This window comes from Anolis carolinensis, chromosome 5, assembly GCF_035594765.1.
Source record: "Anolis carolinensis isolate JA03-04 chromosome 5, rAnoCar3.1.pri, whole genome shotgun sequence".
Taxonomy (NCBI): domain Eukaryota; kingdom Metazoa; phylum Chordata; class Lepidosauria; order Squamata; family Dactyloidae; genus Anolis; species Anolis carolinensis.
The window spans coordinates 160070657-160098078 of NC_085845.1; the positions used below are offsets into that span (position 1 = coordinate 160070657).

General features: G+C 40.9%; 1 protein-coding gene across 6 annotated transcripts in view; it reads left to right on the plus strand.

The window, feature by feature from the left end:
- The first annotated feature begins 1220 nt into the window (after positions 1-1220).
- lrriq1 (leucine rich repeats and IQ motif containing 1) overlaps positions 1221-27422 on the plus strand; it is a 131080-nt gene continuing 104878 nt past the window's right edge. For 5 of the 6 annotated variants that reach the window (XM_008110902.3, XM_008110903.3, XM_062982723.1 and 2 more), the window contains exons 1-9: positions 1221-1361; positions 3222-3354; positions 12018-12129; positions 14899-14993; positions 16892-17012; positions 19281-19510; positions 22642-22716; positions 23552-24904; positions 27027-27179. In XM_008110902.3, the coding sequence (XP_008109109.2) occupies positions 3223-3354; positions 12018-12129; positions 14899-14993; positions 16892-17012; positions 19281-19510; positions 22642-22716; positions 23552-24904; positions 27027-27179 (2271 nt within the window). In that variant the 5' untranslated portion in view covers positions 1221-1361; position 3222. Of the gene's footprint in view, positions 1362-1401; positions 2742-3221; positions 3355-12017; positions 12130-14898; positions 14994-16891; positions 17013-19280; positions 19511-22641; positions 22717-23551; positions 24905-27026; positions 27180-27422 lie in introns of those variants that run through there. The other variant, XM_062982722.1, reaches the window with a different exon arrangement.

A 27422-nucleotide genomic window follows, 5' to 3' on the forward strand; every position in this document is an offset into this window, starting at 1 on the left:
GACCGTTCTCCATAAATCAGGACAGGTACTTGAAAAGTAGCTAACAAAGATCTCTCTGCTTGTCCTGGGATTTTTAATATCAAAAGTTAAACAAATAGCAACATTTTAATGGCAATCAAGCCCAGCTGGAGAAGTAGATACGAATGGGAGAAACAGCCTTGCTGGAACAAACCAAAACTTGCCCTATCTAAGCCAGGATTCTGTCGCAGAGTGGCCAAGGTACTTGACTACAGCAGTGAATTTCAACCTGTGGATCCCTGGGTGTTTTCGCCTACCACTCCCAGAAATCCCATCAAGTTTACCAGCTGTTAGGATTTCTGGGAGTTGGAGGCCAAAACATCTGGGGACCCTAGGTTGAGAACCACTGGACTACAGGAAAACTGCTACAATGCTCACAAATGCACAATGAGCACTCATCTCCTGCTTAGGGTATCAAAGGACAAGGCAATCAGAGGGGGAAAAAAACATTCCTTTTTTAAAAGAGGAAGGAGGGGCAGAAGATGGATGGGAGTGAAACAGAAATTCTTTAACTTTTTAAATATACATATATATAACAACATCAGCATAATTTGGGAGTTTTGTCCCATTATGCATGTTGTACCAAGTCATAGGCCTCTGAGTGAGAGCAAAGAGGACGGCACAGTGAGAATGTTGGGATTCACAGCCACAGGATGGAAATATATCTTGTGCAAGTCAGTAGAAGCCTCCAGAAGGGAAGAACCTTTCTACCATTGCTGTTTTCCTCTTTTCAGGTGAGTTTTCTTTTCGATGCACCATTCTATCTGATGTAAGAATCCAGGTATGGGGCTAGAGCAGGGATCCTTAAGGTAAAGGATCTATGTCTGTCATAGATTCCAAAGGCCATCAAGTCCAACCCTTTCTGCCAGGACCGAAAACATCATCAAATCTCTCTTGACAGATGGCCATTCAGCCTTTGCTCCCAGGCAGCAGCATATTCCAATGTCGAGCAGCTCTAAACCTCAGAAAGATCTTCCTAATGTCCAAGTGGAATTGAAATCCATTGCTCCATGTCCTACTCTAAATGGATATGTAGATGGGGGGCATGGCTGCTGCCCCTTTTAAAAAGTGTATAATAGTGAATTTCAGCAGGTATTGTATATTAGCAATGTCTGCTGAAATTCCCTTTTACACACCAAATAAAGCGCCAGGAGCCGTGTTCTTTACTGCAGGTGGCAACCCTAAACTACATCCGGGACCTTTGTACAGCAATGCCAAGTGAATAAATTGGGACCACTGCGGCTTCCGTAGGCAAGTATTTTGTTTCTTATGCATCGTTGCCGTGGTTACGCTTCCTGTAACACTTGAAGCTCTCCGCAGAAGACGCCTGGCACCTAAAGCAGGTTGGGGTTTCGCGGGGATGGGAAGCGGGAAGGGTTCAAAGCTTTTCCTTCGGTACAGAGATAGATTTTTCTCCGTTGAAGGCGGAGGCAATATTTATTTTATTGCGAAAACGGCTGTTAACGGAGGGCGGGGCATAGAACTACACTTCCCAGCATGCAGGCGGACGTTGCTGAAGGGTCTGAAGGCCTTCTTTGCCGCAATGTATCCTGGAACCTGTAGTCTTCGTGTCGTTCACTTGTACGGAGAATTGTGAGCGAGGCAGAGAAGAGATGGGTTGCTGTGAGTTTTCTGGGCTGTATGGCCGTATTCCAGAAGCATTTTCTTTCCAGACAGGAAACAATCAGGGCCAGCTAACACCTCCCCACAAAGGATTCCCCCGGCAGTAAGCAGCCAGACCTTGAAGCTGAAAGGCAATTCAATGATAATCAAGGTGGCCAATTGAAACAGTCACACCTACCTCAAACAGACAATAATTCTTTCTCCCACCCTGAACATTTCTCAGATATATAAACCCTACTTGACATGTTTCTAACAGACCAATACATCAGGAAAGAATGCTTCTGAAACATGGCCATACAGCCTGGAAAATTCATAGCAACCCAGTGATTCCAGCCATGAAAACCTTAGATAACATAGAGAAAGTTAATTATCAGTCTGACATCGCCTTATTCATTTTCTTTTTTAAATGGCCTCAGTTGTTTTTCTCTCAAGTGGAGCTCGCTGAATCAGGCTGCCAGAGGGGAAACTAGAGAGAGGTCCACTGTAATTGTAATGGTTGTGTAGAAGAGTGGTGCTCTCTCAGCCTCAGAATACCCCATGATAACTTCACTTTTGGGTCGCCATGAGCTGGAAACAACATGACAGAAATGAAAAAAATATATGAAAAGGTGTTGGTTGCCACTTTGCTGAAATCCCAACTCCTCATTATCCACTATAGTACCTAGAACTGTCTACAGCACAGGTGTTAAACTCAAGGCCTGCAGGCCAAGTTTGGCCTGCTATGTCATTTTAAGTGGCCCTCCAGATACTGGACTACAACTCCTGTATTCCTCATCATTAAACATCATGACTAGATATGATGGGAGTTATGATATAGTAACATTGGGAAAGCTGCCATTTGTTCTGTTTAGTCAGGGTCATCCTAGACTTCGCTTTAAACCTGGAAGACCAGGTGACAGTGGTGACTAGGTCGGCCTTCACACAATTAAAGCTTGTGTGCCAACTACGCCCATTCCTGGAGACATCGGACCTGACCTCAGTAGTGTATGTGTTGGTTACATCCAGATTGGACTATTGCAACGAGCTCTACGTAGGTCTGCCCTTGAAAAGCGTCTGGAAATTACAATTTGTCCAAAGAGCAGCAGCCAGACTTCTGACGGGTACTAACTTCAGGGAAGTGTGTTTGTGTGTGTGTGTGTGATCCTCTGTATCCAAAGATTTTTCACCCATAGATTTAGTGGCCCTTTGAAGGCAACCATAAGGCTGAGGTGGCCCTCCATGAAAATGAGTGACACCCCTGATCCACTGTTTACATTTTATTTCATGATAGTTCTTAGTTCATTTGCTGCAAACAATGCAATACTGCATTGATGGACTAGTAGCTGTTTATCCATTTTAGGGAAAGGTATGACACAGTTCATGTGAGTGCTAGTGGTTGGCCAGAATAGGTAGTGATTTTTCCAAATGTTAGCATTAACCTACCTGCTTCTCTCCCTGTAGTGTCACTTGTTATTTGTTCTATTATTTAAGAAATGGCATGATTTTAAAGTGTAGTGCTGTCTTCTTTATAGCATAAGGGTAACAGCAGGCACAAAGTTCAGTAATATATGTGTTTGCCTTTTCCATATTATAATAAAAAGAATGGAGGAGGATTATGATGATCCAGCACTTGAAGAAGAAATAGAACTTGAGTTAAGCAAAATCAGCTACTCTTCTGATGTCGATGATCCTGACACTGATGTGTCACTGGAAGAGTCACCTGATAGTGAACCAGTAAGTATTTCACAAGACAGAGAGGGAGCAATTATCTTTTTATCTGACAGTTACTGTATTTCACTGCATAATGGTCGCACTCACTGTTTTTTAAAAATAAAAGAGGTGCAACTATTACATAGCCGTGACTATTATGCAGTGAAAAATTCCAGCTACAGGGCTTCCCTTGGCTGCCAGCCAAGGAAAACTTCGTAGCTCCAAGGGGCAGATGTGTTGGCTGCTGGTGCAGGTATTATGCAAGGAGCATGAATTATACCAAAAAAAGAGGGTGCAGCTATTATGCAATGGAATACGATGCATACATTGTTGTATACATTGTTGTCTTTATCAGGCTGATTGAAGTCGATATGCATAGAGTACAGAATTGACAGTGAATGTCACCAGTGATACAAAATGTCCCTTCTGGGGTGGAGAAAGGTGGGATAGAAATGTCGTAAATAAATAAATACTTGTTGAATGCCCTCTTTCTCATTATTCCAAGTCCATAGAAGATGTCAGTAAAATGTATGAAGTACATGTAGCTTTAGTTCTATTAAAACGTTGCTCTAGTTCTTTTGTATGGCTCACCTATAAAATTACTTAATCGTTTTAAAAATCTAGTAATAATAAATAAATAATTTAATAAAATCAGTTATATTATTTCCCAAGAAAATAATTGTGAAGGAGTATAACTGGACATATGTAACAATAAGTTGCCATGAACGCTAGGGAAAAGGAGCTTTTGTGACTAATACTTAAAAATGCTTTCACAAAAAGCACAATGGTTGCTTTTGTTTTACTTAAGTATTGATCTAAATCAGTGGTTCTCAAACAGTGCTCCGCTGAGCCCTTGGGGCTAGGCAGGTGATAGTGAGGGGCTCCATGATGTCATGCTGCTTCCCGCCTCCTCTTTCCTCCTGAGAAATGCAGGGAAATTAAAGTTTTGAGCTGTTGGAAACAGCAGCAGCATCCTGCCAGAGCATAGACCCTTTCTTCCCCACTCCCTCACTGCCCAGACTCTTTTTCTCACTGCTCAGACCTTCCCCTGCATTTTTTGCTTCCAAAACCCTACTTCCCTCCCACTTCTCCGGGGGTGCTTTGTGTTTTTCCTGCATGGCAGAAGGGAGTGAACTGCATGGCCCCTGGGGTTGCTGCTATCATTGTTGTTATTACAGTAGAGTCTCACTTATCCAACACTCGCTTATCCAACATTCTGGATTATCCAATGCATTTTTGGAGTCAATGTTTTCAATATATCGTGATATTTTGATGCTAAATTCATAAATACAGTAATTACTACATAGCATTACTGCGTATAGAACTACTTTTTCTGCCAAATTTGTTGTCTAACATGATGTTTTGATGCTTCATTTGTAAAATCATAACCTAATTTGATATTTAATAGGCTTTTCCTTAATGCCTCCTTATTATCCAACATATTAGCTTATCCAACATTCTGTCGGCCCGTTTATGTTGGATAAGTGAGACTCTACTGTATTAACAACCCATGCCTGTCAGGTCTCCTCTGCAGATTAAGAGGGAGACCTCTCAGAATCAGTGGTACCTTAAGCCCTGTCTTCAACCTCAGTTCTCCTCTGCATATGGAGAGGGAGACCTCTCAGAATCAGTGCTGCCTTAAGCTCTGTCTTCAACCTCAGTTCTCCTCTGCATATTGAGGGGGAGACCTGTCAGAATCAGTGGTACCTTAAGCCCAGTATTCAACCTCAGTTCTCCTCTACATATTGAGAGGGAGACCTGTCAGAATCATTGGTACCTTAAGCCCAGTCTTCAACCTCAGGCGTTCTCTGCAGATGAAGAGTAAAACATCTCAGAATCATTGGTATCTTAAGCCCTTAGTTTAGAGGGTGGGACCAGCGTGTAAAGAGGGAATGTTTTTAAGGAGATTTTATTTATAGAAAGAAAAAAATCCCTAAAATTATGGGGATGACCCAAACTTTGTAATAGTTGGAGGGCTAAAAGTGTTAGTTATGCCCTCCATGTGTGGTGATTTTCACCCCTCTAGCCCTAAAACTGAGCGGAAGGAAAGCCTGGGCAGACCACCCTTTGCAGCCAATGGGACAAATGCATTTGTATATTCCGATGGTGAAACGAAAGAGCTCATTCAGATTGGCGCATCTTTCTTAAGCGGCAGATAGACACTGTAATAGGGCCATATGAATGGAACAAACAGAAACGGGTATGGTTTTATACAAATGCACAAGACTGATATATACATGATATATAACAGGGGTCCCCAAACTAAGGCCCGCGGGCCAGATCCGGCCCGCCGGAGCCATTTATCCGGCCCGCGGCAGCTTTCCTCCCTTTCCTGCATTGTCCCGCTCCCTGCACAAGCCTTGGAGACTTGCCTTTCCGCCTTCCCGGCCACTTTTCTGCTCTATGAGCCTTTGAGCCTCACCTGGCTCCCCACTCTCCCTGCATAAGCTGTGGAGGAGCCTTGCCTTTTACTGCTGATCAAAAGGTATTTTAATTATTATTTAATTAATTATTAATTACTAAGGTGTGTTTCCTCCAGGTTTAGCAATACGTTGATCAGCAATATACTCCGGATTTCTCCCTGGGCTAGAGACCTGAGTGAGGGAGAGTTTCTTTCCCCACTCAGACTTCCAGTCCTGGGAGAAATCTGGAGTATATTGCTATTCTTGATTAGCAATATACTCCGGATTTCTCCCTGGGTTGGAGGCCTGAGTGAGGGAGAGTTTCTTTCCCCACTCAGACGTCCAGTCCAGGAGGAAATCTGGAGTATATTGCTATTCTTGATTAGCAATATACTCCGGATTTCTCCCTGGGCTGGAGGCCTGAGTGAGGGAGAGTTTCTTTCCCCACTCAGGCTTCCAGTCCTGGGAGAAATCTGGAGTATATTGCTATTTCTGATTAGCAATATACTCCAGATTTCTCCCTGGGTTGGAGGCCTGAGTGAGGGAGAGTTTCTTTCCCCACTCAGACTTCCAGTCCAGGGAGAAATCTGGAGTATATTGCTATTCTTGATTAGCAATATACTCCGGATTTCTCCCTGGGTTGGAGGCCTGAGTGAGGGAGAGTTTCTTTCCCCACTCAGGCTTCCAGTCCAGGAAGAAATCTGGAGTATATTGCTATTCTTGATTAGCAATATACTCCGGGTTTCTCCCTGGGTTGGAGGCCTGAGTGAGGGAGAGTTTCTTTCCCCACTCAGACTTCCAGTCCAGGGAGAAATCTGGAGTATATTGCTATTCTTGATTAGCAATATACTCCGGATTTTTCCCTGGGCTGGAGGCCTGAGTTAGGGAGAGTTTCTTTCCCCACTCAGACTTCCAGTCCTGGGAGAAATCTGGAGTATATTGCTATTTCTGATTAGCAATATACTCCGGATTTTTCCCTGGGCTGGAGGCCTGAGTGAGGGAGAGTTTCTTTCCCCACTCAGACTTCCAGTCCTGGGAGAAATCTGGAGTATATTGCTATTTCTGATTAGCAATATACTCCGGATTTTCCCCTGGGCTGGAGGCCTGAGTGAGGGAGAGTTTCTTTCCCCACTCAGGCTTCCAGTCCAGGGAGAAATCTGGAGTATATTGCTATTTCTGATTAGCAATATACTCCGGATTTTTCCCTGGGCTGGAGGCCTTAGTGAGGGAGAGTTTCTTTCCCCACTCAGACTTCCAGTCCAGGGAGAAATCTGGAGTATATTGCTATTCTTGATTAGCAATATACTCCGGATTTCTCCCTGGGTTGGAGGCCTGAGTGAGGGAGAGTTTCTTTCCCCACTCAGGCTTCCAGTCCAGGAAGAAATCTGGAGTTATATTGCTATTCTTGATTAGCAATATACTCCGGATTTCTCCCTGGGTTGGAGGCCTGAGTGAGGGAGAGTTTCTTTCCCCACTCAGACTTCCAGTCCAGGGAGAAATCTGGAGTATATTGCTATTCTTGATTAGCAATATACTCCGGATTTCTCCCTGGGCTGGACGCCTGAGTGAGGGAGAGTTTCTTTCCCCACTCAGGCTTCCAGTCCAGGGAGAAATCTGGAGTATATTGCTATTTCTGATTAGGAATATACTCCGGATTTTTCCCTGGGCTGGAGGCCTGAGTTAGGGAGAGTTTCTTTCCCCACTCAGAGACTTCCAGTCCTGGGAGAAATCTGGAGTATATTGCTATTTCTGATTAGCAATATACTCCGGATTTTTCCCTGGGCTGGAGGCCTGAGTGAGGGAGAGTTTCTTTCCCCACTCAGGCTTCCAGTCCAGGGAGAAATCTGGAGTATATTGCTATTTCTGATTAGCAATATACTCCGGATTTTTCCCTGGGCTGGAGGCCTTAGTGAGGGAGAGTTTCTTTCCCCACTCAGACTTCCAGTCCTGGGAGAAATCTGGAGTATATTGCTATTTCTGATTAGCAATATACTCCGGATTTTTCCCTGGGCTGGAGGCCTGAGTGAGGGAGAGTTTCTTTCCCCACTCAGACTTCCAGTCCAGGGAGAAATCTGGAGTATATTGCTATTCTTGATTAGCAATATACTCCGGATTTCTCCCTGGGCTGGAGGCCTGAGTGAGGGAGAGTTTCTTTCCCCACTCAGGCTTCCAGTCCAGGGAGAAATCTGGAGTATATTGCTATTTCTGATTAGGAATATACTCCGGATTTTTCCCTGGGCTGGAGGCCTGAGTTAGGGAGAGTTTCTTTCCCCACTCAGACTTCCAGTCCTGGGAGAAATCTGGAGTATATTGCTATTTCTGATTAGCAATATACTCCAGATTTTTCCCTGGGCTGGAGGCCTGAGTGAGGGAGAGTTTCTTTCCCCACTCAGAGACTTCCAGTCCTGGGAGAAATCTGGAGTATATTGCTATTTCTGATTAGCAATATACTCCGGATTTTTCCCTGGGCTGGAGGCCTGAGTGAGGGAGAGTTTCTTTCCCCACTCAGGCTTCCAGTCCAGGGAGAAATCTGGAGTATATTGCTATTTCTGATTAGCAATATACTCTGGATTTTTCCCTGGGCTGGAGGCCTTAGTGAGGGAGAGTTTCTTTCCCCACTCAGACTTCCAGTCCTGGGAGAAATCTGGAGTATATTGCTATTTCTGATTAGCAATATACTCCGGATTTTTCCCTGGGCTGGAGGCCTGAGTGAGGGAGTTTCTTTCCCCACTCAGACTTCCAGTCCTGGGAGAAATCTGGAGTATATTGCTATTTCTGATTAGCAATATACTCCGGATTTTTCCCTGGGCTGGAGGCCTGAGTGAGGGAGAGTTTCTTTCCCCACTCAGAATTCCAGTCCTGGGAGAAATCTGGAGTATATTGCTATTTCTGATTAGCAATATACTCCGGATTTTTCCCTGGGCTGGAGGCCTTAGTGAGGGAGAGTTTCTTTCCCCACTCAGACTTCCAGTCCAGGGAGAAATCTGGAGTATATTGCTATTCTTGATTAGCAATATACTCCGGATTTCTCCCTGGGTTGGAGGCCTGAGTGAGGGAGAGTTTCTTTCCCCACTCAGGCTTCCAGTCCAGGAAGAAATCTGGAGTTATATTGCTATTCTTGATTAGCAATATACTCCGGATTTCTCCCTGGGTTGGAGGCCTGAGTGAGGGAGAGTTTCTTTCCCCACTCAGACTTCCAGTCCAGGGAGAAATCTGGAGTATATTGCTATTCTTGATTAGCAATATACTCCGGATTTCTCCCTGGGCTGGACGCCTGAGTGAGGGAGAGTTTCTTTCCCCACTCAGGCTTCCAGTCCAGGGAGAAATCTGGAGTATATTGCTATTTCTGATTAGGAATATACTCCGGATTTTTCCCTGGGCTGGAGGCCTGAGTTAGGGAGAGTTTCTTTCCCCACTCAGAGACTTCCAGTCCTGGGAGAAATCTGGAGTATATTGCTATTTCTGATTAGCAATATACTCCGGATTTTCCCCTGGGCTGGAGGCCTGAGTGAGGGAGAGTTTCTTTCCCCACTCAGGCTTCCAGTCCAGGGAGAAATCTGGAGTATATTGCTATTTCTGATTAGCAATATACTCCGGATTTTTCCCTGGGCTGGAGGCCTTAGTGAGGGAGAGTTTCTTTCCCCACTCAGACTTCCAGTCCTGGGAGAAATCTGGAGTATATTGCTATTTCTGATTAGCAATATACTCCGGATTTTTCCCTGGGCTGGAGGCCTGAGTGAGGGAGAGTTTCTTTCCCCACTCAGACTTCCAGTCCAGGGAGAAATCTGGAGTATATTGCTATTCTTGATTAGCAATATACTCCGGATTTCTCCCTGGGCTGGAGGCCTGAGTGAGGGAGAGTTTCTTTCCCCACTCAGGCTTCCAGTCCAGGGAGAAATCTGGAGTATATTGCTATTTCTGATTAGGAATATACTCCGGATTTTTCCCTGGGCTGGAGGCCTGAGTTAGGGAGAGTTTCTTTCCCCACTCAGACTTCCAGTCCTGGGAGAAATCTGGAGTATATTGCTATTTCTGATTAGCAATATACTCCAGATTTTTCCCTGGGCTGGAGGCCTGAGTGAGGGAGAGTTTCTTTCCCCACTCAGAGACTTCCAGTCCTGGGAGAAATCTGGAGTATATTGCTATTTCTGATTAGCAATATACTCCGGATTTTTCCCTGGGCTGGAGGCCTGAGTGAGGGAGAGTTTCTTTCCCCACTCAGGCTTCCAGTCCAGGGAGAAATCTGGAGTATATTGCTATTTCTGATTAGCAATATACTCTGGATTTTTCCCTGGGCTGGAGGCCTTAGTGAGGGAGAGTTTCTTTCCCCACTCAGACTTCCAGTCCTGGGAGAAATCTGGAGTATATTGCTATTTCTGATTAGCAATATACTCCGGATTTTTCCCTGGGCTGGAGGCCTGAGTGAGGGAGTTTCTTTCCCCACTCAGACTTCCAGTCCTGGGAGAAATCTGGAGTATATTGCTATTTCTGATTAGCAATATACTCCGGATTTTTCCCTGGGCTGGAGGCCTGAGTGAGGGAGAGTTTCTTTCCCCACTCAGAATTCCAGTCCTGGGAGAAATCTGGAGTATATTGCTATTTCTGATTAGCAATATACTCTGGATTTTTCCCTGGGCTGGAGGCCTGAGTGAGGGAGAGTTTCTTTCCCCACTCAGACTTCTAGTCCAGGAAGAAATCTGGAGTATATTGCTATTCTTGATTAGCAATATACTCCGGATTTTTCCCTGGGCTGGAGGCCTGAGTGAGGGAGAGATTCTTTCCCCACTCAGAATTCCAGTCCTGGGAGAAATCTGGAGTACATTGCTATTCTTGATTAGCAATATACTCCGGATTTCTCCCTGGGCTGGAGGCTTGAGTGAGGGAGAGTTTCTTTCCCCCCTCAGGCTTCCAGTCCTGGGAGAAATCTGGAGTATATTGCTATTTCGGATTTCTCCCTGGGCTGGAGGCCTTAGTGGGGCCTCTCCAGTATTATTATTATTATTATTATTATTATTATTATTATTATTATTATTATTATTATTAACATTGAGGATGGGTGGCCATCTGTCAGGTGTGCTTTGCTGTACTTTTGGTGCACAAAGGCAGAAGGGGGTTGGACTAAATGGCCCAAGGGTCTCTTCCAACCGTCTCCATTGTTTTATTATTATTATTAACATTGAGTCTGGGTGGCCATCTGTCAGGGGTTCCTTGCTGTGCTTTTGGTGCAGAAAGGCAGAAGGGGGTTGGACTAAATGGCCCAAGGGTTTCTTCCAACCCTCTTTTTTATTATTATTATTATTATTATTATTAACATTGAGGCTGTATTTGTTTCTTTTTTTAACCTCAAAATAAAATATGTGCCATGTGCATAGGCATTTGTTCATAGTTTTTTTAAAAAAAAACTATAGTCCGGCCCTCCAACGGTCTGAGGGACTGTTAACTGGCCCCCCGTTTAAAAAGTTTGGGGACCCCTGATATATAATATATAAACATTTTTGGGACTCCATGAGAAACTTTACCTTCAAAAAGGGCTCCACAGCTGAAAAAATTTGAGAACCCCTGATCTAAACTATTAGTGAGGGAAAGGATTACCATTTGCTGTTGACAGGTTTCATGTATCTGTTACAGGTATGACGACAAGAAATCTAGCAGGTAGTACCTTTCTTATAAATATAGTTTGATAACAGGTTTGGACATGCCATTAGACAGAGCGCATATCTACACTAACCATTTAGTGCATTTTCAAACTGGTATTGAAGAAAGTGCTTTTGCTATGCAGATGGTTACATAGTAAATCCTGTAAACCAATTTGGGGCCTGAATGGTGATTACACAAGCCACAGAGTACTGGTATGCAGTAAGATCTTTCTTTCACTTGCTTTTGTGGGAGTTTATTGTCTGACTGCTGCAATTTGAAGCTGGGTTCATATTAGATTAAATGGTTAGTGTAGATGATACAAGAGTGAAGTGGCCATCTCAGGAACTTCATGTTGAAGAGTCGAAAGGGCAGTGCGATGTTGCTACTTATAGTTGTGTGTCATGGTACCTTCTTCCCGCGGTCCTCCAGATATCACAACATAGATTTCAGGAAAGATATGCTAACATTAGCTTGGAATGTGGTTTTTGTAGCACAATCGCCACCTACTGCTGCTAGAATTTAAAGTTGCAATACTTGTGTCCTGTCAGTTCAAGTCTGTATCTGTAACGTAGTTGAAAACAAATCTAATTTGAAATAATTATTGCTGAACATTGAGCGTATAAAATTGTATTTTAAATATATATTCAGATTTCAGATGAATTGCCAGAATCAGTCCTCCATTATTTAAATTTTGTGCGGAGCAGAAGTCAAAATGCTGAAAGAGTCATCTTGCAAGATTTGGAAAGTGAAGAAATGTCAAGTAAGTAGTGATTTCATAAAGTATCTTTGATATCTTGATACTTGTGTATAACCTCTCTACAGGTAAGATTCATCTGTGTTAGTATGCATGATTAATTGAAGCTACATGCATTTATGTGAAAATTATACAGTATCACATTTTTTGCTGTCATTCCATGTTATTTAGAATGGGATAAAGACTCACACAGTTAGTGGGCCACATCTATCACCAGGAGCATTTATGTAGCATGTAGACCATCCTATTGCCTTGGTCGCCTTGGTGGATGACCTCCGTAGAGAGCTGGACAGGGGGAGTGTGACCCTTTTGGTTCTCTTGGACATCTCAGCGGCTTTCGATACCATCGATCATGGTATCCTTCTGGGACGACTCTCTGGGATGGGTCTCGGGGGCACGGTTTTGTCGTGGCTCCGATCCTTCCTGGAAGGTCGATCCCAGATGGTGAAGCTGGGAGACGCCTGCTCGGACCCCTGGCCTTTGAGCTGTGGGGTCCCGCAAGGCTCTATTCTGTCTCCCATGCTCGTTAACATCTACATGAAACCGCTGGGAGAGGTCATCCGGAGTTTTGGAGTTGGGTGTCACCTCTATGCAGATGACGCACAACTCTCCTACTCCTTTCCACCTAATTCCAAGGAGGCCTCTCGGGTGCTGGACGAGTGCCTGGCCGCTGTGTCCATCTGAATGAGGAGGAACAAGCTGAAGATCAATCCCGACAAGACAGAGGTCCTCCTGGTCGATCGTAATCCTGACCGGGGTATAGGGTGGCAACCTGTGCTGGACGGGGTTACACTCCCCCTGAAGCCACAGGTCCGCAGTCTGGGAGTCCTCTTGGATTCATCGCTTACGCTCGAGGCTCAGGCATCGGCGGTGTCTGGGAGGGCCTTCCCACAATTGAGACTCGTGCGCCAACTGCGACCGTACCTCACGAAGGCTGATCTGGCCGGGGTGGTTCATGCCTTGGTCACCTCCAGACTGGACTACTGTAATGTGCTCTACGTGGAGCTGCCCTTGAAAACGGCTCGGAAGTTCCAACTGGTCCAACGAGCGGCAGCCAGGATGTTAACTGGGGCCCCTTACAGAGAGAGGTCAACCCTCCTGTTCAAGAAGCTCCACTGGCTGCCATTTACTTTCCGAGCCCAATTTAAGGTGCAGGTGCTTACCTACAAAGCCCTGAACGGTTTGGGACCATCCTACCTCCGTGACCGCATCTCCGTCTACGAACCCACGCGTTCACTTCGGTCATCTGGAGAGGCCCTGCTCGTGATCCCACCTGCGTCGCAAGCGCGGTTGGTGGGGACACGAGACAAGGCCTTCTCTGTGGTGGCCCCTCGACTCTGGAACACCCTCCCCAAGGATCTCAGACAGGCCCCTACATTGGCAGTCTTCAGAAAGAACTTGAAGACCTGGCTGTTCCAATGTGCCTTCCCAGATTAATAGGAAATCTCTAACACCAAGTCCCATAAGCACTTTATTAGCACTAAGATCGTATATCGCACTCTGCACTTGCCCTATAAGCCTTATATATCACCTGTCACATCAGCACTTTTAATCTTGTATCCATTACTCTGGCCCGGCCCAGTTTTATTGTGTTTTAGCGTATTGTTTATTGCTTGTTGTTTATACTGTTTTAATTGTTTTTAATTTGCCTTTTGTTTGTATTGTTATATTGTGTGTTGAGGCCTTGGCCTTTGTAAGCCGCATCGAGTCCTTCGGGAGATGCTAGCGGTTTAATAATAATAATAATTAATAATAATAATAATAATAATAATAATAATAATAATAATAATAATAATATTTTTCACACAAAAATAGGATACTTATGCCAGAAAGCAAATTATCTTTGGGAGCAAGGCATATTCCTCTGGACATTATTTTAGCAATGTATTTTCTTTCTTTCTTTTGAAATTCTGACTTTACAGTCATTTACAAATTTTTCTGCTATCCATTCCTACATTAGAAGATTCTAATTGTGTGTGTGTGTTGGGGGGGGGGGGTGTGCTGATTAATGCCGTTCAAAGGAGAGGTGATTCCTTCAAACTTTAAGAAAATGAAGACTGAGGGAATCATCATAAGGATAGAGGTTACAAGAGAGGCAGGTAGAATGGGGCATTGTCTCCAGTTATTCCCACAATCTTTGGTTGTAAAGATAATGTTCTGAATGTAAATAAATGGTAAGATCATGACAGTCGACATTATGTTCTAAATGCACAGGCTGACCTGGCAGATCCTATATAAAGACTGGGAAAATGGGACAGAAGCCCTGATAATGTGAAATCAATTCTCTCTGTGTTGGACCTTTTTGACTGTTTAAGCCAACTATGGGAGACTTTGTTGAGTGAGCAGAGAGCTCGTTGAGTGCCTGTTAACAGGAGACTGTCATTCTAACAATTCTTGAAAGAGTTGAAACATGACTACAAGTGAAAAGCTCTATTGGGATCCCATTGTACTGAATAATAACCAAGTATATCATCTTTTGAAAGTCCTATCATTATCATATATTTTTATGAGTGTAAATTTATACGATACAAGCATGAAGTAGGATCTTGCCCATGATTTCATACTTTATCTAGAAATTTAACCTTAATTTGAGAAAAGTAAACAAACCTCCATTTGGATGGCATTTTTAGTCTTTCAGAATTACACTGATATGATGTAGATTTATGAAGCCTTATTTCCTCTGAATGGTCCCTGGTGAGTTTCTTACTGAGATAAGGCTCTAATGTTTGGTGCAATCACATTTTCTACAGAATAATCCCCCCTCCCCAATTTTAGGTGACATCTACACAGTTATTCCTACAAATGCTTCAGAATGCTTGGCAGAGATGGCGGCTGAATATAATGAAGATCCAGAAGAATTAAAGAAAAGAGTAAATTTTAAAAGCTCCATATATTTGATTGCATAGATACTTGTTGAATTGTGATCATGATCAACTTTTATAGTGCTTAGCTTGATGTGGTGAGAGGCCAATGAAGCCAATATTTTCATGGGGCAGTTCGTATGCTGTAGTATGATTATCAAATGATATTTTTGTCACCTTTGATTATTTTTATTATTTTTATTTTGCCACCTTTGATTGCTAATCTCATTGTGCAGAGCTATTAAATGGTTGATTTACAGATCAGTCTTATTCATTTCTGCTTAGAAGTAAGTCCCATTAAGTAAGTTCTATCAATTGAATGTTTTTGTATATATTTAAGTTTACAGAACAAATCATCATCAGAGCTACATGAAACTAAACTGTTTTTAAAAAGTTTGTATTTTATATGTATTCATCACCTCTTTGTTCATGCCTCTTTGTTATATCACTGGTTAATATTTGGAATCAAAATGTGTTTCTTAGGAGACTGTTTCTAGTGATTTTCTTTTTTGGAAAAAGAGCAGTTGCATATACAGTAGAGTCTCACTTATCCAAGTTAAATGGGCCAGCAGAAGCTTGGATAAGCAAATATCTTGGATAATAAGGAGGGATTAAGGAAAAGCCTATTAAACATCAAATTAGGTTATGATTTTACAAATTAAGCACCAAAACATCATGTTATACAACAAATTTGACAGAAAAAGTAGTTCAATACACAGTAATGTTATGTTGTAATTACTGTATTTACGAATTTAGCACCAAAATATCACAATACAGTAGAGTCACACTTATCCAAGCCTCGCTTATCCAAGTTTCTGGATTATCCAAGCCATTTTTGTGTCAATGTTTTCAGTATATCGTGATATTTTGGTGCTAAATTCATAAATACAGTAATTAGAACATAACATTACTGCATATTGAACTACTTTTTCTGTCAAATTTGTTGTATAACATGATGTTTTGGTACTTAATTTGTAAAATCATAACCTAATTTGATGTTTAATAGGCTTTCCCTTAATCCCTCCTTATTATCCAAGATATTCGCTTATCCAAGCTTCTGCCAGCCCGTTTAGCTTGGATAAGTGAGACTCTACTGTATATTGAAAACATTGACTACAAAAATGGCTTGGATTATCCAGAAGCTTGGATAAGCGAGATAAGTGAGACTCTACTGTAGTTAAATGACATTGTGACACATACAAAATTAAATAGTCCAATGCAGAAAAGGCATAAGGATCTTGTTAGTTTATTGCAGTATAGTACAAGAATAATTGAAAGAAAAATGTGAGATTTTCAGAATACATTGAATGTCATAACAAACTAATTCATAAAACTTGGTGGCTGTCCTAAGCCTTTTTCGAAATTATATTTGCAGTTCCTCTCTCTTAAAAATGAAGTTGTAATTAAAAATACAAACATTTGGAGGCTTTGACTTCTATCTAGTTAATGGCAATGAGTATGTGGGATTAAGCTCTCATCTGCACACTGCACATTGCATAAAGAATTATAAATGCTATGTGACCTGCATTTTCTTTCTCAGATGCATTTGCTCTGATTGTAGAGAAAGATCTATTAGAAAAATAGGGATATCACTGATGGGAAGTTTGGGAGTGGGAGGAGGGAAAATGGATTGAGCTTTCCTCCTTAACAAGCCATTAAATAGTAAAGACTGCTATTTTTCTACAAGAATTCTCTGTACACAGAGTTGCATTGTGGTTAATACAGCTGTGCCAAGGTTTCCTCTCTATAGCAGTTAATATCTGTTCATTAACTACATTTTGGGTACAATAAGTCCTGCTTGTGAGCCATTGCTCTCATTGAACAAAGCTGCTTCTGTGTGCAACTTGCTGTAATGCAGCCATAATAGTTCTAAGTTCAACTACATTATTATGAAAATGTTTGTTTAGATTTTATCTCAAATAGATGATGAAGAGCAACAGATTAAAGAAACTTCTGAAAATACAATTGAGCCCAACGACAATAAAGATGTTCCTTCCAATGAAGTGGCTGATGGATGTTTTTTTCCAGGTAAACAAACATGCACCTCTCAGTGGAATGATTCTGAACTTGTCCTATCAAAATCCATAATTTTAGCCCCCAAACCTGACTTTGACTTATACATGATTATATGTGGTAAATCAAGTGAAGAAGTACTTTTGGAAATACAGAAAAACATGGGTGTCTATTAAACCAACTGTTTTGTTTCTTAGCACTTGCTAAGGAAATGGAAATACATGCTGCTTTTTGTTAATGTTTTAATACTGCATGTTTTTCTTACTTAGTACAGCCTGTTAAGCTGCCTTGAGTTCCTACGGGTGAGAAAGGCGGGGTAAAAATGTTGTAAATAATAAATAAATCTTTGTTCTATAGTTATAAGATTTATTCTTACTTCTATAACTAGAACTCTTGTTTCTATGCCCTGCACAGTACACTGAGATGAGTGAATGGCAAAATCCAAATTTATAAGATTAGAAATATCATTCCAATCTCATTTGGATAGGAATAATCTTCTAAATTGGGGATGTACAAATGCCATTTAGATAGCAAGGCTTTGCTAATTTGGGGAGAATTCGCATTAGATTCTGTGGGACTCGTTTCTATATTAATGTGCATTGTTGCTGAATGTAATACAATTAGATAAGTTACACCTGGAAGATGCTACTGTTAGTGGTCATGGTATGTGTTTATATTTTGTGAAAAAGAGTATATTAGCACCACACTACTTCCTGATCATCTTGGCAGAATAAAGTTTGAAGGGTGGGCATGTGTACTGTACTGCAGTGTTCTTAAAGTATTGATGGAGGGGACCACCATTGTTTTCCCCTGAATGTACCAGGTAATGACACTGCATTTTACCCATTGGTTATTATTTTTCTTTCTTTTCTGGAAACTCTAGGGAATGGTTATGGATGAATCATGGACTAGAACTAGTTCATGGACCACCATTTTAAATAGTGCTCCTATACTGTATATTTCTAAGAAATCTCTGAAAAGTTTTTTTCACAGTTGTAATAATACAGGAAAATAAAGCCTATACTGAATAACCCTCACACCAAAAACGATACAGACTTTAGGAACTAAAACTAGTCCTAACTAGAGTAGAGCAGATCCATTTAATACATTGCTGAATGGTAAATCAGCACTTTGTAAATTCTATCGATTAAATAAACCTACTTTACTTATAGCTGGCAATTTGATTTACGCTTTTTTAAGGGAAAGAATTTCACCTCCTATAAAGAGGTATGAGAGGACTGGGCCAGCTGTTTCGATCATATGAAATCAGTTATCTCTAGTGTTTAGGATCTACATTTCCATTACTGTATTGTAGCTTATTAAATCTCACATTGTATGTCCAATTTGCTTCTTAGAGTACACTGTAATATATGCATATGAAATCATAACAGAAACAAATGGAAATAGACGTTATCATATAAAGAACTGTGACATGGTGTACTTCGATGGTTCTTGCTTGATATCTATAAAACGTATAAACTGATTAACAGATTTTTCCCATTTGTTCCAATAAGGAAGGATATTAATGGTATGGTGAATACTGCAACGTAGCATTGCACAAAAGCACTCTGATTGTCCCTGCTAGGTAAAGTTTGAGTCCAAGACATTGTTTTCCGGGCCAGAACTGTAGTTCTGTGATCCACTGTACTCTAAAGCCCAAATGGTTCTGGCCCAATTTACCTGTCTGAACGTATCTCCCCTATGAGCCACTTCAGAGATTAAGATCATCTGGGGAGGCCCTGCTCTTGGTCCCGTCTGCTTCACAAGCATGGCTGGCGGGGACGAGAGACAGGGCCTTCTCAGTGGTGGTCCCTTGGCTGTGGAACTCCCTCCCCAGCAATGTTAGATCAGTCCCCTCTCTACTAAGTTTCAGAAGGAAAGTAAAAACCTGGCTCTGGGATCAGGCTTTTGGTGATTACTACGGTGTAGTAATAGACTTGGAATTATGGATAATTGACGACGGAACGGCTTTGGACTATGATTTTCAGATGGCGTGATTTGAATATTGAATGTAATGTTTTAAATATTTAATATGTATTCATTTTAAATTTAATTGATTTTAAGTCTCTGTTTGTATGTATTTTAAGGCATCTAATGGTTGCCATATGTAAGCCGCCTTGAGTCCCCTTCGGGGTAGAAAAAGGCAGGCTAGAAATAAGGTAAATAAATAAATAAATAATACTCTGTGTTTTAGGAATTCTATTCTTACTAGTGTTGGAGATCAAATACCTCCTTTAGAATGCTTTCTTTTGCTACTGACTTTATATGTGTGCATCTTTCTAGATGATGATGAAACTGTTGTTAGCTTTACTTTTCGAGATGTTGAAGAAAGATGCAAGCAAGAATATGAGGATTGGGTTGAAAAGCAAAAAGTACTTGAAGATGAACAAACAAAGCAGTTGAAAGCTAAGAGAGAAATGAAAGAAGCAAAAAATGAGGAGGAGGAGGCAAGAAGACAACAGCGTCTGGAAGAGCTAGAGGCTGAACGAATGAAATTGGAAGTGTTTCATGCGGTAATATATGTATTAGTGTTAATGGCAAGAAGATCTTTAACATTTGTATGACAAATTAATCACAGTAAGACAAAATATTGTTATACATATTGCTCCTATGTAAAATACACTATTGCATTCGTTTTCTTATCCAGTTTTGTGTCCCTACATTCAGAGAGCTGTTTTGAAAGCTTCCCCAGACAAGCAAACACCCTCTGAACTAATCTTGCCAAGAAACCCCACCTTGTTTTTGATAGTTGCCTTCAAGTCATTCCTGACTTATGGTGACCTTAAGGTGCACCTATCATGTTCTTAGAAGCGGCCCTAGATAATTTCGCCTTTTAGGCGAACCTAGTGGCCACGCCCCCCCCAAGGCCCCGCACATACCTGCGGTGGCGGGGACCATTGGGACTTTCCGTGTTCGGCGAGGAGAGACCCGACGGTCCCCGGCACCCCCAGTGAAATGCGCCACAAGCAGGCACTTACATTGGCCGCTACGTTGAGCCGGCACTGCATGTTCTCATGACAGATTTTTTTTTCCAGAGGGGATTTGACATTGCCTTCCCCTGAGGCTAAGAGTGACATGTCCGGCGGTCAGTGGGAAGGTTTCCATGTCTGAGTGGGGATTCGGACACTGGTCTCCCAGTGTCTTAGTCCAACACTCAGACCACCACATCATGCTGGATCCCAGGGTCACCATGACTCATAAATTACTTTAAGGCGCACCACCACCACCACAACAGCAGCAGCATTATAATAGTTCCAAATATTTATCAATAGTTCTTTACCTTTTTTTATAAACATGGAAGTACCAATAGCTAAAATACCAGAATGATTCTACTGGGATGTTTGAAGTCATGCAAACACTTCAATTTCTCTCGTCTAGCATTTTAAAAACTCTTTCTTTGATGCACTTGCATGTGTACCTGGAACTCTCTCTCCAGGGAGATTAGATTAGCCTCACCCTGTCTACCTTCTGGAAAGACTTGAAGACTTGGATGTTCCAATGTGCCTTTAAGTAATGGTTTAGCTACTGATTAAGTCTGCCCTAATCTTCTTGTATCTCCAGCACTTTATTTTCCAGCCCCAGCCCTATAGTTGCGTTTGCACAAGTCCCACCCTATTAGTCTTAACTCTGCACATGCCCACTTCTCTTGACTGCTAGTTGTTTGATGTTTGGCTCATGTTTTATGGTGTTTTATATTTTATTGGACTTACTATTTTAATATTTTTATTGTTATACTAGCTTTGCCCTGCCACGCGTTGCTGTGGCTTATGGGAATCATTTGTTGGCCAGGTGGAATAGCAGTGAATAGCCTTGCAGCCTCAAAGCCTGGCTGTTTTCTGGAGTAGCTGGAGTAGCTGGAGTAGCACCCGCAATCAAAGCCTGGCTACTTCCTTTGTAGGGAAATCATTGTTTGGCCAGATTGAATTGCACTGAATAGTCTTGCAGCTTAAAAGCCTGGCTGCTTTCTACGTAGGGCATCCTTGCTAGGCCAGGTTGAATGGGATGGAATAGCCTCATGGCTTCAAAGCCTGGGGGTTTTTCACCTAGGGGAAATCTTGGTTGTCCAGGTTGAAAAGCACTGAATAGCCTTGCTGCTTGCAAGCCTGGCCGCTTTCTACCTTGAGGAATCTTTGGTTGGCCAGTTTGAATAGCAATTAATAGTCTCGGTGTGGCAGGTATAAATGCTGCAATTAGGCACCTTGATTAGCATTTAATGGCCTTGCAGCTTCAAAGCCTGGCTGCTTCCTGCCTGGGGTAACCCTCTGTTGGGAAGTGTTAGCTGGCCCTGATTGTTTCCTTTCTGAAATTCCCAATTTCCCTGCTTTCAGAGTGTTGCTCTTTATTTACTGTCCTGATTGTAGAGATTATGTTGTTCTGTATCATTATACCACTGTAATTATTTCATATTATATTTATAATCTTATATCATTTGCTTAGAAGTTCAAAGCAGATAATATAAGATTACAAATGTGTAATATAGCTGTGTGGAAGGACCTTGAGTCTACACTGCCATACAATCCAGTTCAAATCAGATAATCTGTATTTTATAGGCAGTGTGGATCAGGCCTAAGTGCACTCTGCCTGTGCCCTGGGCACCATTTTGGCTGAGGGAATTGCTAGGATACGAAGGGGGCGAAGCCTAAAGGCAGCCGGGCCGGGGGGGAGGGGGGTGCTAAAGGCAGCAGAGCCTAACTTTCTAACTGGCAGTTAGGGGGAGAAAGGTTCAGTGGTTTTATTGTTTACTCCATAGTAAAACGAACATTACATTTTTATATATATAGATTATTAACTGTGTTTATTTTGTAACTTGTTTATATTGGGCCCCATGTAAGCTGCCCGAGTCCCTTCGGGAGATGGAGGCGGGATATAAGAATAAAGTAGTAGTAGTTGTTGTTGTTGTTATTATTATTAGCTTCTCTCTTAGACATACTTATTCATCCTCTAAACTGGCTAAAATGATCTGATCTGAAAGATGAACAGCTAGACATTCTAGAACCTACAATTGCACCAGAGAGAATATCAATATATTGTATGCTTTGAATTTGTTTGAATAAAATCTCGAGGGAGTATTGCTTCTTATAGTAAAATTTTACCTCTAGAAAGGCATGTGCCCTAAGGTTAGTTTACTTTCTGCTTTGAGTCCTTAATTTCACACCATTTGTTCTTTCTGCATAGTTTCGTTTATTCATTTAGTTAGTGGAAACTGTACTCTGATTTTTGGTTGCTTTTCAGTTTGCATTATGGAAGCAAATTTATATTATAAAGCAAAATGTAACACTATGTGACTCTTCCAAAATAATCTTGAATAAAACAAGGATACATTTTTTTCTACACACTGAACACAATCCATCTAATAGATTTCTTATTACTGTGTGTCTACAGGTTGTTTCAGACTGGTGACCCTAAGTCATCAGTGTTCAGAGGTGGGTTTTTCTTTGCCTAGTGGGTTTCCATAGCAGAGCAGGAATTTGAACCCTGATATCCAGTGACATTCACCCCACCCCCAAGAGTTCTACTCCAATTCTCAAACAACTACATCATGCTGTTTTTGAGAATCAAACTACTAGAATTGTTCTTTTGTCTTTATATTATTAATTACTGAAGAGCATTTAGATGGCAACATGAATGTCTGTGTTTTGTATAGCAACAGCAGGCTATGATGGAAGAGGAACTGCTGAAAGAAGAGGAGGCTTGGAAAGAACAGCTAAGACAGCACAAGGTAATTTATCTACAAGAACACTAACAGATATGTATGGTAGTAGTACATGTGTTAACATTTGTAGCCTAGCTCGACCCACAACGTTATTAAACAGAAACACCATTATTATTGGTTATTTGGCAAACTTAACATATCAGCTTACTTATTTTCTCCCCCCCCCCCCCATGCAAAAAAAAAAAGCATTGGGCTATATGAAATGAAAAAAAGTTGAAGACATTGGATCAAGGCAGGCTAGGAAAAGTGCTAAGCCTTATGAAAAGTGTATAGGTACACATTAATGGCTAGAAAGAGCATGTGAAGCTGTAGGTTCAAAGACAGCCAAGGTTTTAGAATCCAAATAGGGAACTCAGGAAAGAGGCAAAATCATGGAGTTTTATTTACTATTGACTAGCCTGCCAACAAAACTTTTGAATATTTAGATACTCCTCTATGGGAATCACCTTATTACTTTGTAATTAGTAGTCTTTGATACTTACCACTATGGTTACAAATGATTTTATTTTATTTTTTTATTTCTACAAGGCTATCCAAAGCAGCAATTAAAAATGGCGGAATAGCTATATAATGCAAAATTAAGCAATAAGTTAAAACATTGTTGCATATATGTATGAATTTTTTTAAAAGCTGATCAATTCACTTGGTTTCATGAAGTTAAAAAATGAGAATGTTTACATACATATAAGTAGAGTTGCTACAGTGTTGTTTCTCCTTACCTCCACTATATCCTCGACTTATTTTGGGATAGTTTAATATATTAATAGCAAACTGTATGATGTATATTAAAGTTCAACAGTAGAGATTTCTTACACTAGCATAATTTCTCATTTGAATTTAGGAGCTGATTAACAACTTACACATACAAATAGAAGAAGAAAAAAGGGCTTTTGAAGAACAGCAAGCAATGGAAAGACAAGTATGGGCAGAACTGCAAAATATGGCAGCTGTAAAAATCCAATCTGCATTCAGAGCATTTATAGTATACAAAAAATATGCTCCTGTCTTGAAAGAACGGAGAGCTGAATTGAAGAGGAAAAGAGAATTGCGAGAAGCTGTGGAAAAGGAGTTGAAAGAAAAGCAAGAGAGATGGGATAGGAGGGTTCTAGAAAAGAAAGAACAAGAAGAGAGAGAAAGAAAGAGACGAGAAGAAAAAGAAAGAGAGGAACACATAGAAAAGATGAAGCGGCTTGAACTATATGAAAAGAAAAAAGAAATTATGAAACTTCAGCGAGAACAACTGCTGTTAGAACAACTGGAAAGAAAAGAAAAAGATAACCTAGAAATTGTGTCTAAAAATATGGATACGGAGTTCAAGAAGGAAGAAGAGACAAAAAATTCACAACAAGAAGAAAGTGTAACTGAAACAGGGGAAATGGAGCTTGACTATAATAATAAAGATGTAGAAATAATGAAGGAAGAAAAGATAGAAGGAAAAGAAGAAGAAGAAACCAAAATACAAAGAGGAATTGCTTCTCAAAATACAGATAATGCTTTAGGGAAAGAAAATAGTGAAGAAGAAATAAATGGAATAGAACAAGAGAAAGATAAGAAAGAAGAACTAATTTTTGAAAGAAAACAGGAAATAAGTTCTGAAGAAGAGAAAGAAGATGAAAAACATGGAATAATGCATGAAAAATTACAATATGCTGATGTAAGAAGTGAAGAAGAAACATTAAAGCCCAGAAGGAAAGAAGATTTTGAAACAAATAATGAGAAATTATTAGAAAATGATATAAAAGACCACTGCTCAACAACTGTTGAATTTCAGAAAAATAGTGAAGCAAGCATTCTCAGTTTTGCAGTAATTAATCAAGAAAGCAGTATACATAGCAATTTTGTGGATGTTCGGCTAGATTCTGGAGACAATGGACAAATAGATAGATCATATGCCTCTGAAAATCTTAAGAAACAGCAAGTTGCAAAAGAAATTCATGGGAAAGTCACTGATCAATGGACTAAAGCTGAGAATTCAGGCGATTATTTCGAGCAGCCACTTACGCTTTCTGATTCTGTTGAAGAGAAGAGACTAGCATGGATGAAAACATGTAAGTCTTGGTCTAGAATTTATAGAGAACATCAGAACAAGAAGTTGGTTGAAAGAAGTAAACCATGGAAATGTTCTGCTGGCCTGTTGCCTCCGCTGAGTGCTGCCTTGATAATCCAGGCTGGCCCTTGGAATGCTCTGCAACAGGCAAGTAAGGATTAGATTTTCAAAATTGTGATGAAGTGTTACCTTGTGGTTATTTTCCATGTCTGTGAGTGTTTTGCTAGGCTTTACCTTAACATTTCTCCCCATGGAGAAAGGAGGAAGTAAGCCAGAAGACAAAAAGAGGTAAGCAGTCACAATTATAGAAAAGCTTCCCCGTGTTCTTTATTGCCGTTAGCCAGGATATGTTCACACATTGCTAAAACTACATTATATTCTGGAGAATATCCTTTGTAATAGCTGGATTCTCCAGTTCTAAGTGGTTTCCTTGCAGATATATAGCAATTAAGCAAGGGCAAGGACTGTGCCTGGCCTCAAGCTTCCCAGACTTTATACTGCTTACCTATGGGACATATTAACATATAGAAAAATGAGAACTGCTCAAGCATAGTTGTACCTCACTAGCATCCAGAGTCTGTAACTGTTGAAGAAGAAACTATACCTCATAGGTTTTGGATGTGTGATCACAAGCATCTCTAGGTAGAGCTTGACCTAAAACTTTGGTACTATAGGAAGTTAGAGCTGGATAGAGCCACAAAAGTAATCTAGTGTATCCGTCTTCTAAATACAAGGAAACACTCCTGAAAGATGGCTATCCAACTTCTTTTTAAAGGCTTCCACCACTGTCTGAAATACAGTAGTTTATTCTACCACTAGAGCCCTGTGTACATACATGTGCGCATCTGCACATACACTGGAGGGGTGAAGAGAAAATTTAAGGTTCTCTGGATAAAGAGAAGGCTTTAATATTACCTCTGTTCTGGACATTCTTCCTTGAGGTCACTGACTTTAGGGAGGCTTAAGTTTGCCTTTCCCTTAGCAGCCCTCATCCCTTCCCTAAGGATAGGGTTATTGGGGGAATTACCTCTTGTAAAAATGTGTGATATTATTGTCAGTAGTAGGAGGAGTATTTATACCCTACTCAAGGAGACTCAAAATGACTAACAATAAAACAATGTGTGAATTAAAATCCAGCACATAAAATTATTAAAATAGCATTAAACATTGGAAGTATTAACAATAAACAATTTAAACCATTAAAACAATTTGAAATACATAAAAACACACTCAACACCCCTGACTTGGTTTTAAAATGTGGTTCTTTAAGAACCTGCCTGAAAAGAAAGATTGTAGCCTGCCACCAGAAGGACAGCAGGAAGAGGCCTTTTCTGGTTACCCTAGGTAGTGAGTTCCAGAATCAAGGGGCAGCTATCAGGAAGGCTCTCTCTCGTGTCTCCACTGATCAAGCTTGTGTTGGTGGTAAGACTGAGAAAAGGACTTCTCCTGAGGATCTCAAATGAGTCAGATTTGTACCAGGAGATAAGATCTGCCAAATAGCCTAGGCCTGAAGTATATAGGGCTTTATGGGTCATAACTAGCACTCTGAATTGTGCCTGGAAACAGATTGGCAGCCTGTGGAACTGTTACGATGAGGATTGTGTGTTTCTTGTAACTAACCCCAGTTAGTGATCTGGCCTCAACTCTTTGGACCAACCAAAGTTTCTGAACACTTTTCAGAGGCAGCACGTTACAGTAATCCAAATGAGATGTTACTAAGACATATACCACCATGGCCAGATCACGTGAACTGGCACAGTTGGTGCACAGGTTTTAAATGGTCAAAGACACTTCTGGCCACCACAGAAATCTGGGTTTCCAGGTCCAGCACTAAGTCCAGGAGGATTCCCAAACAGCAGGCCTGTGTGTTCTGAGGAAGTATAATCCCAGATACTACTGAATTGTAGATAAAAATTAACAGTTCACTTGCCTAAATGATATCTTTGCTCAAAGCTAGGCTTCAGAATGGAAAAAGTTAGAGGTACTAATGAGGTAGTTGGAGTATTTGTCTGAGTAAACTTTGAAGCAGTGTGATATATTTTATGGATTTCCATTGTCTGTTTTGTATTTTTCTATGTTAAGGGTCAGTAGGTTTTTTCCTCCCAAATGTAATTTTAAGTTTGTCTTACTTTTTTAAAGTAGCTAGGAGCAGTATGTTTTTGTAATAAGAAATTAGAATGAATTTATTATTAATTACAAGTATAATGCAGCTGAGGTCTGAGTATTTAAAACAACTTTTTGAAATGCATATCTTATTAAATGTATATAGGTCACCACAGTTACCTTTCAAGACTTGCCTGGCTGCAGCCTCTCCACATTGTCACAGTGTTTAAAGCTTCAGTTCTTGAGTCTTCGGCGTTGTGGATTGCTTGCTTTGGAAGGACTCGGCAATTGCAAAGATCTAAAGTATATAGATGTAGAGGTATTACATATTTTTTTCTGTTTTGAAGTAGGAACTGTTTTGAAAGATAACATATCCTGTTCCAAATACAGAATTTATAGCTATATTTCCAGACATAGGTATGTTTATGTGGATTGTGTATGCAGTAGCACACATGCGGATACTGATTTTTGATTATATATATTTAAGAACAGTTTTGCTTATAATATGAAAATCTGTAATTCTCCCTACTATGTAGTTGTTTGTTTTCCAATCACTTCTGGT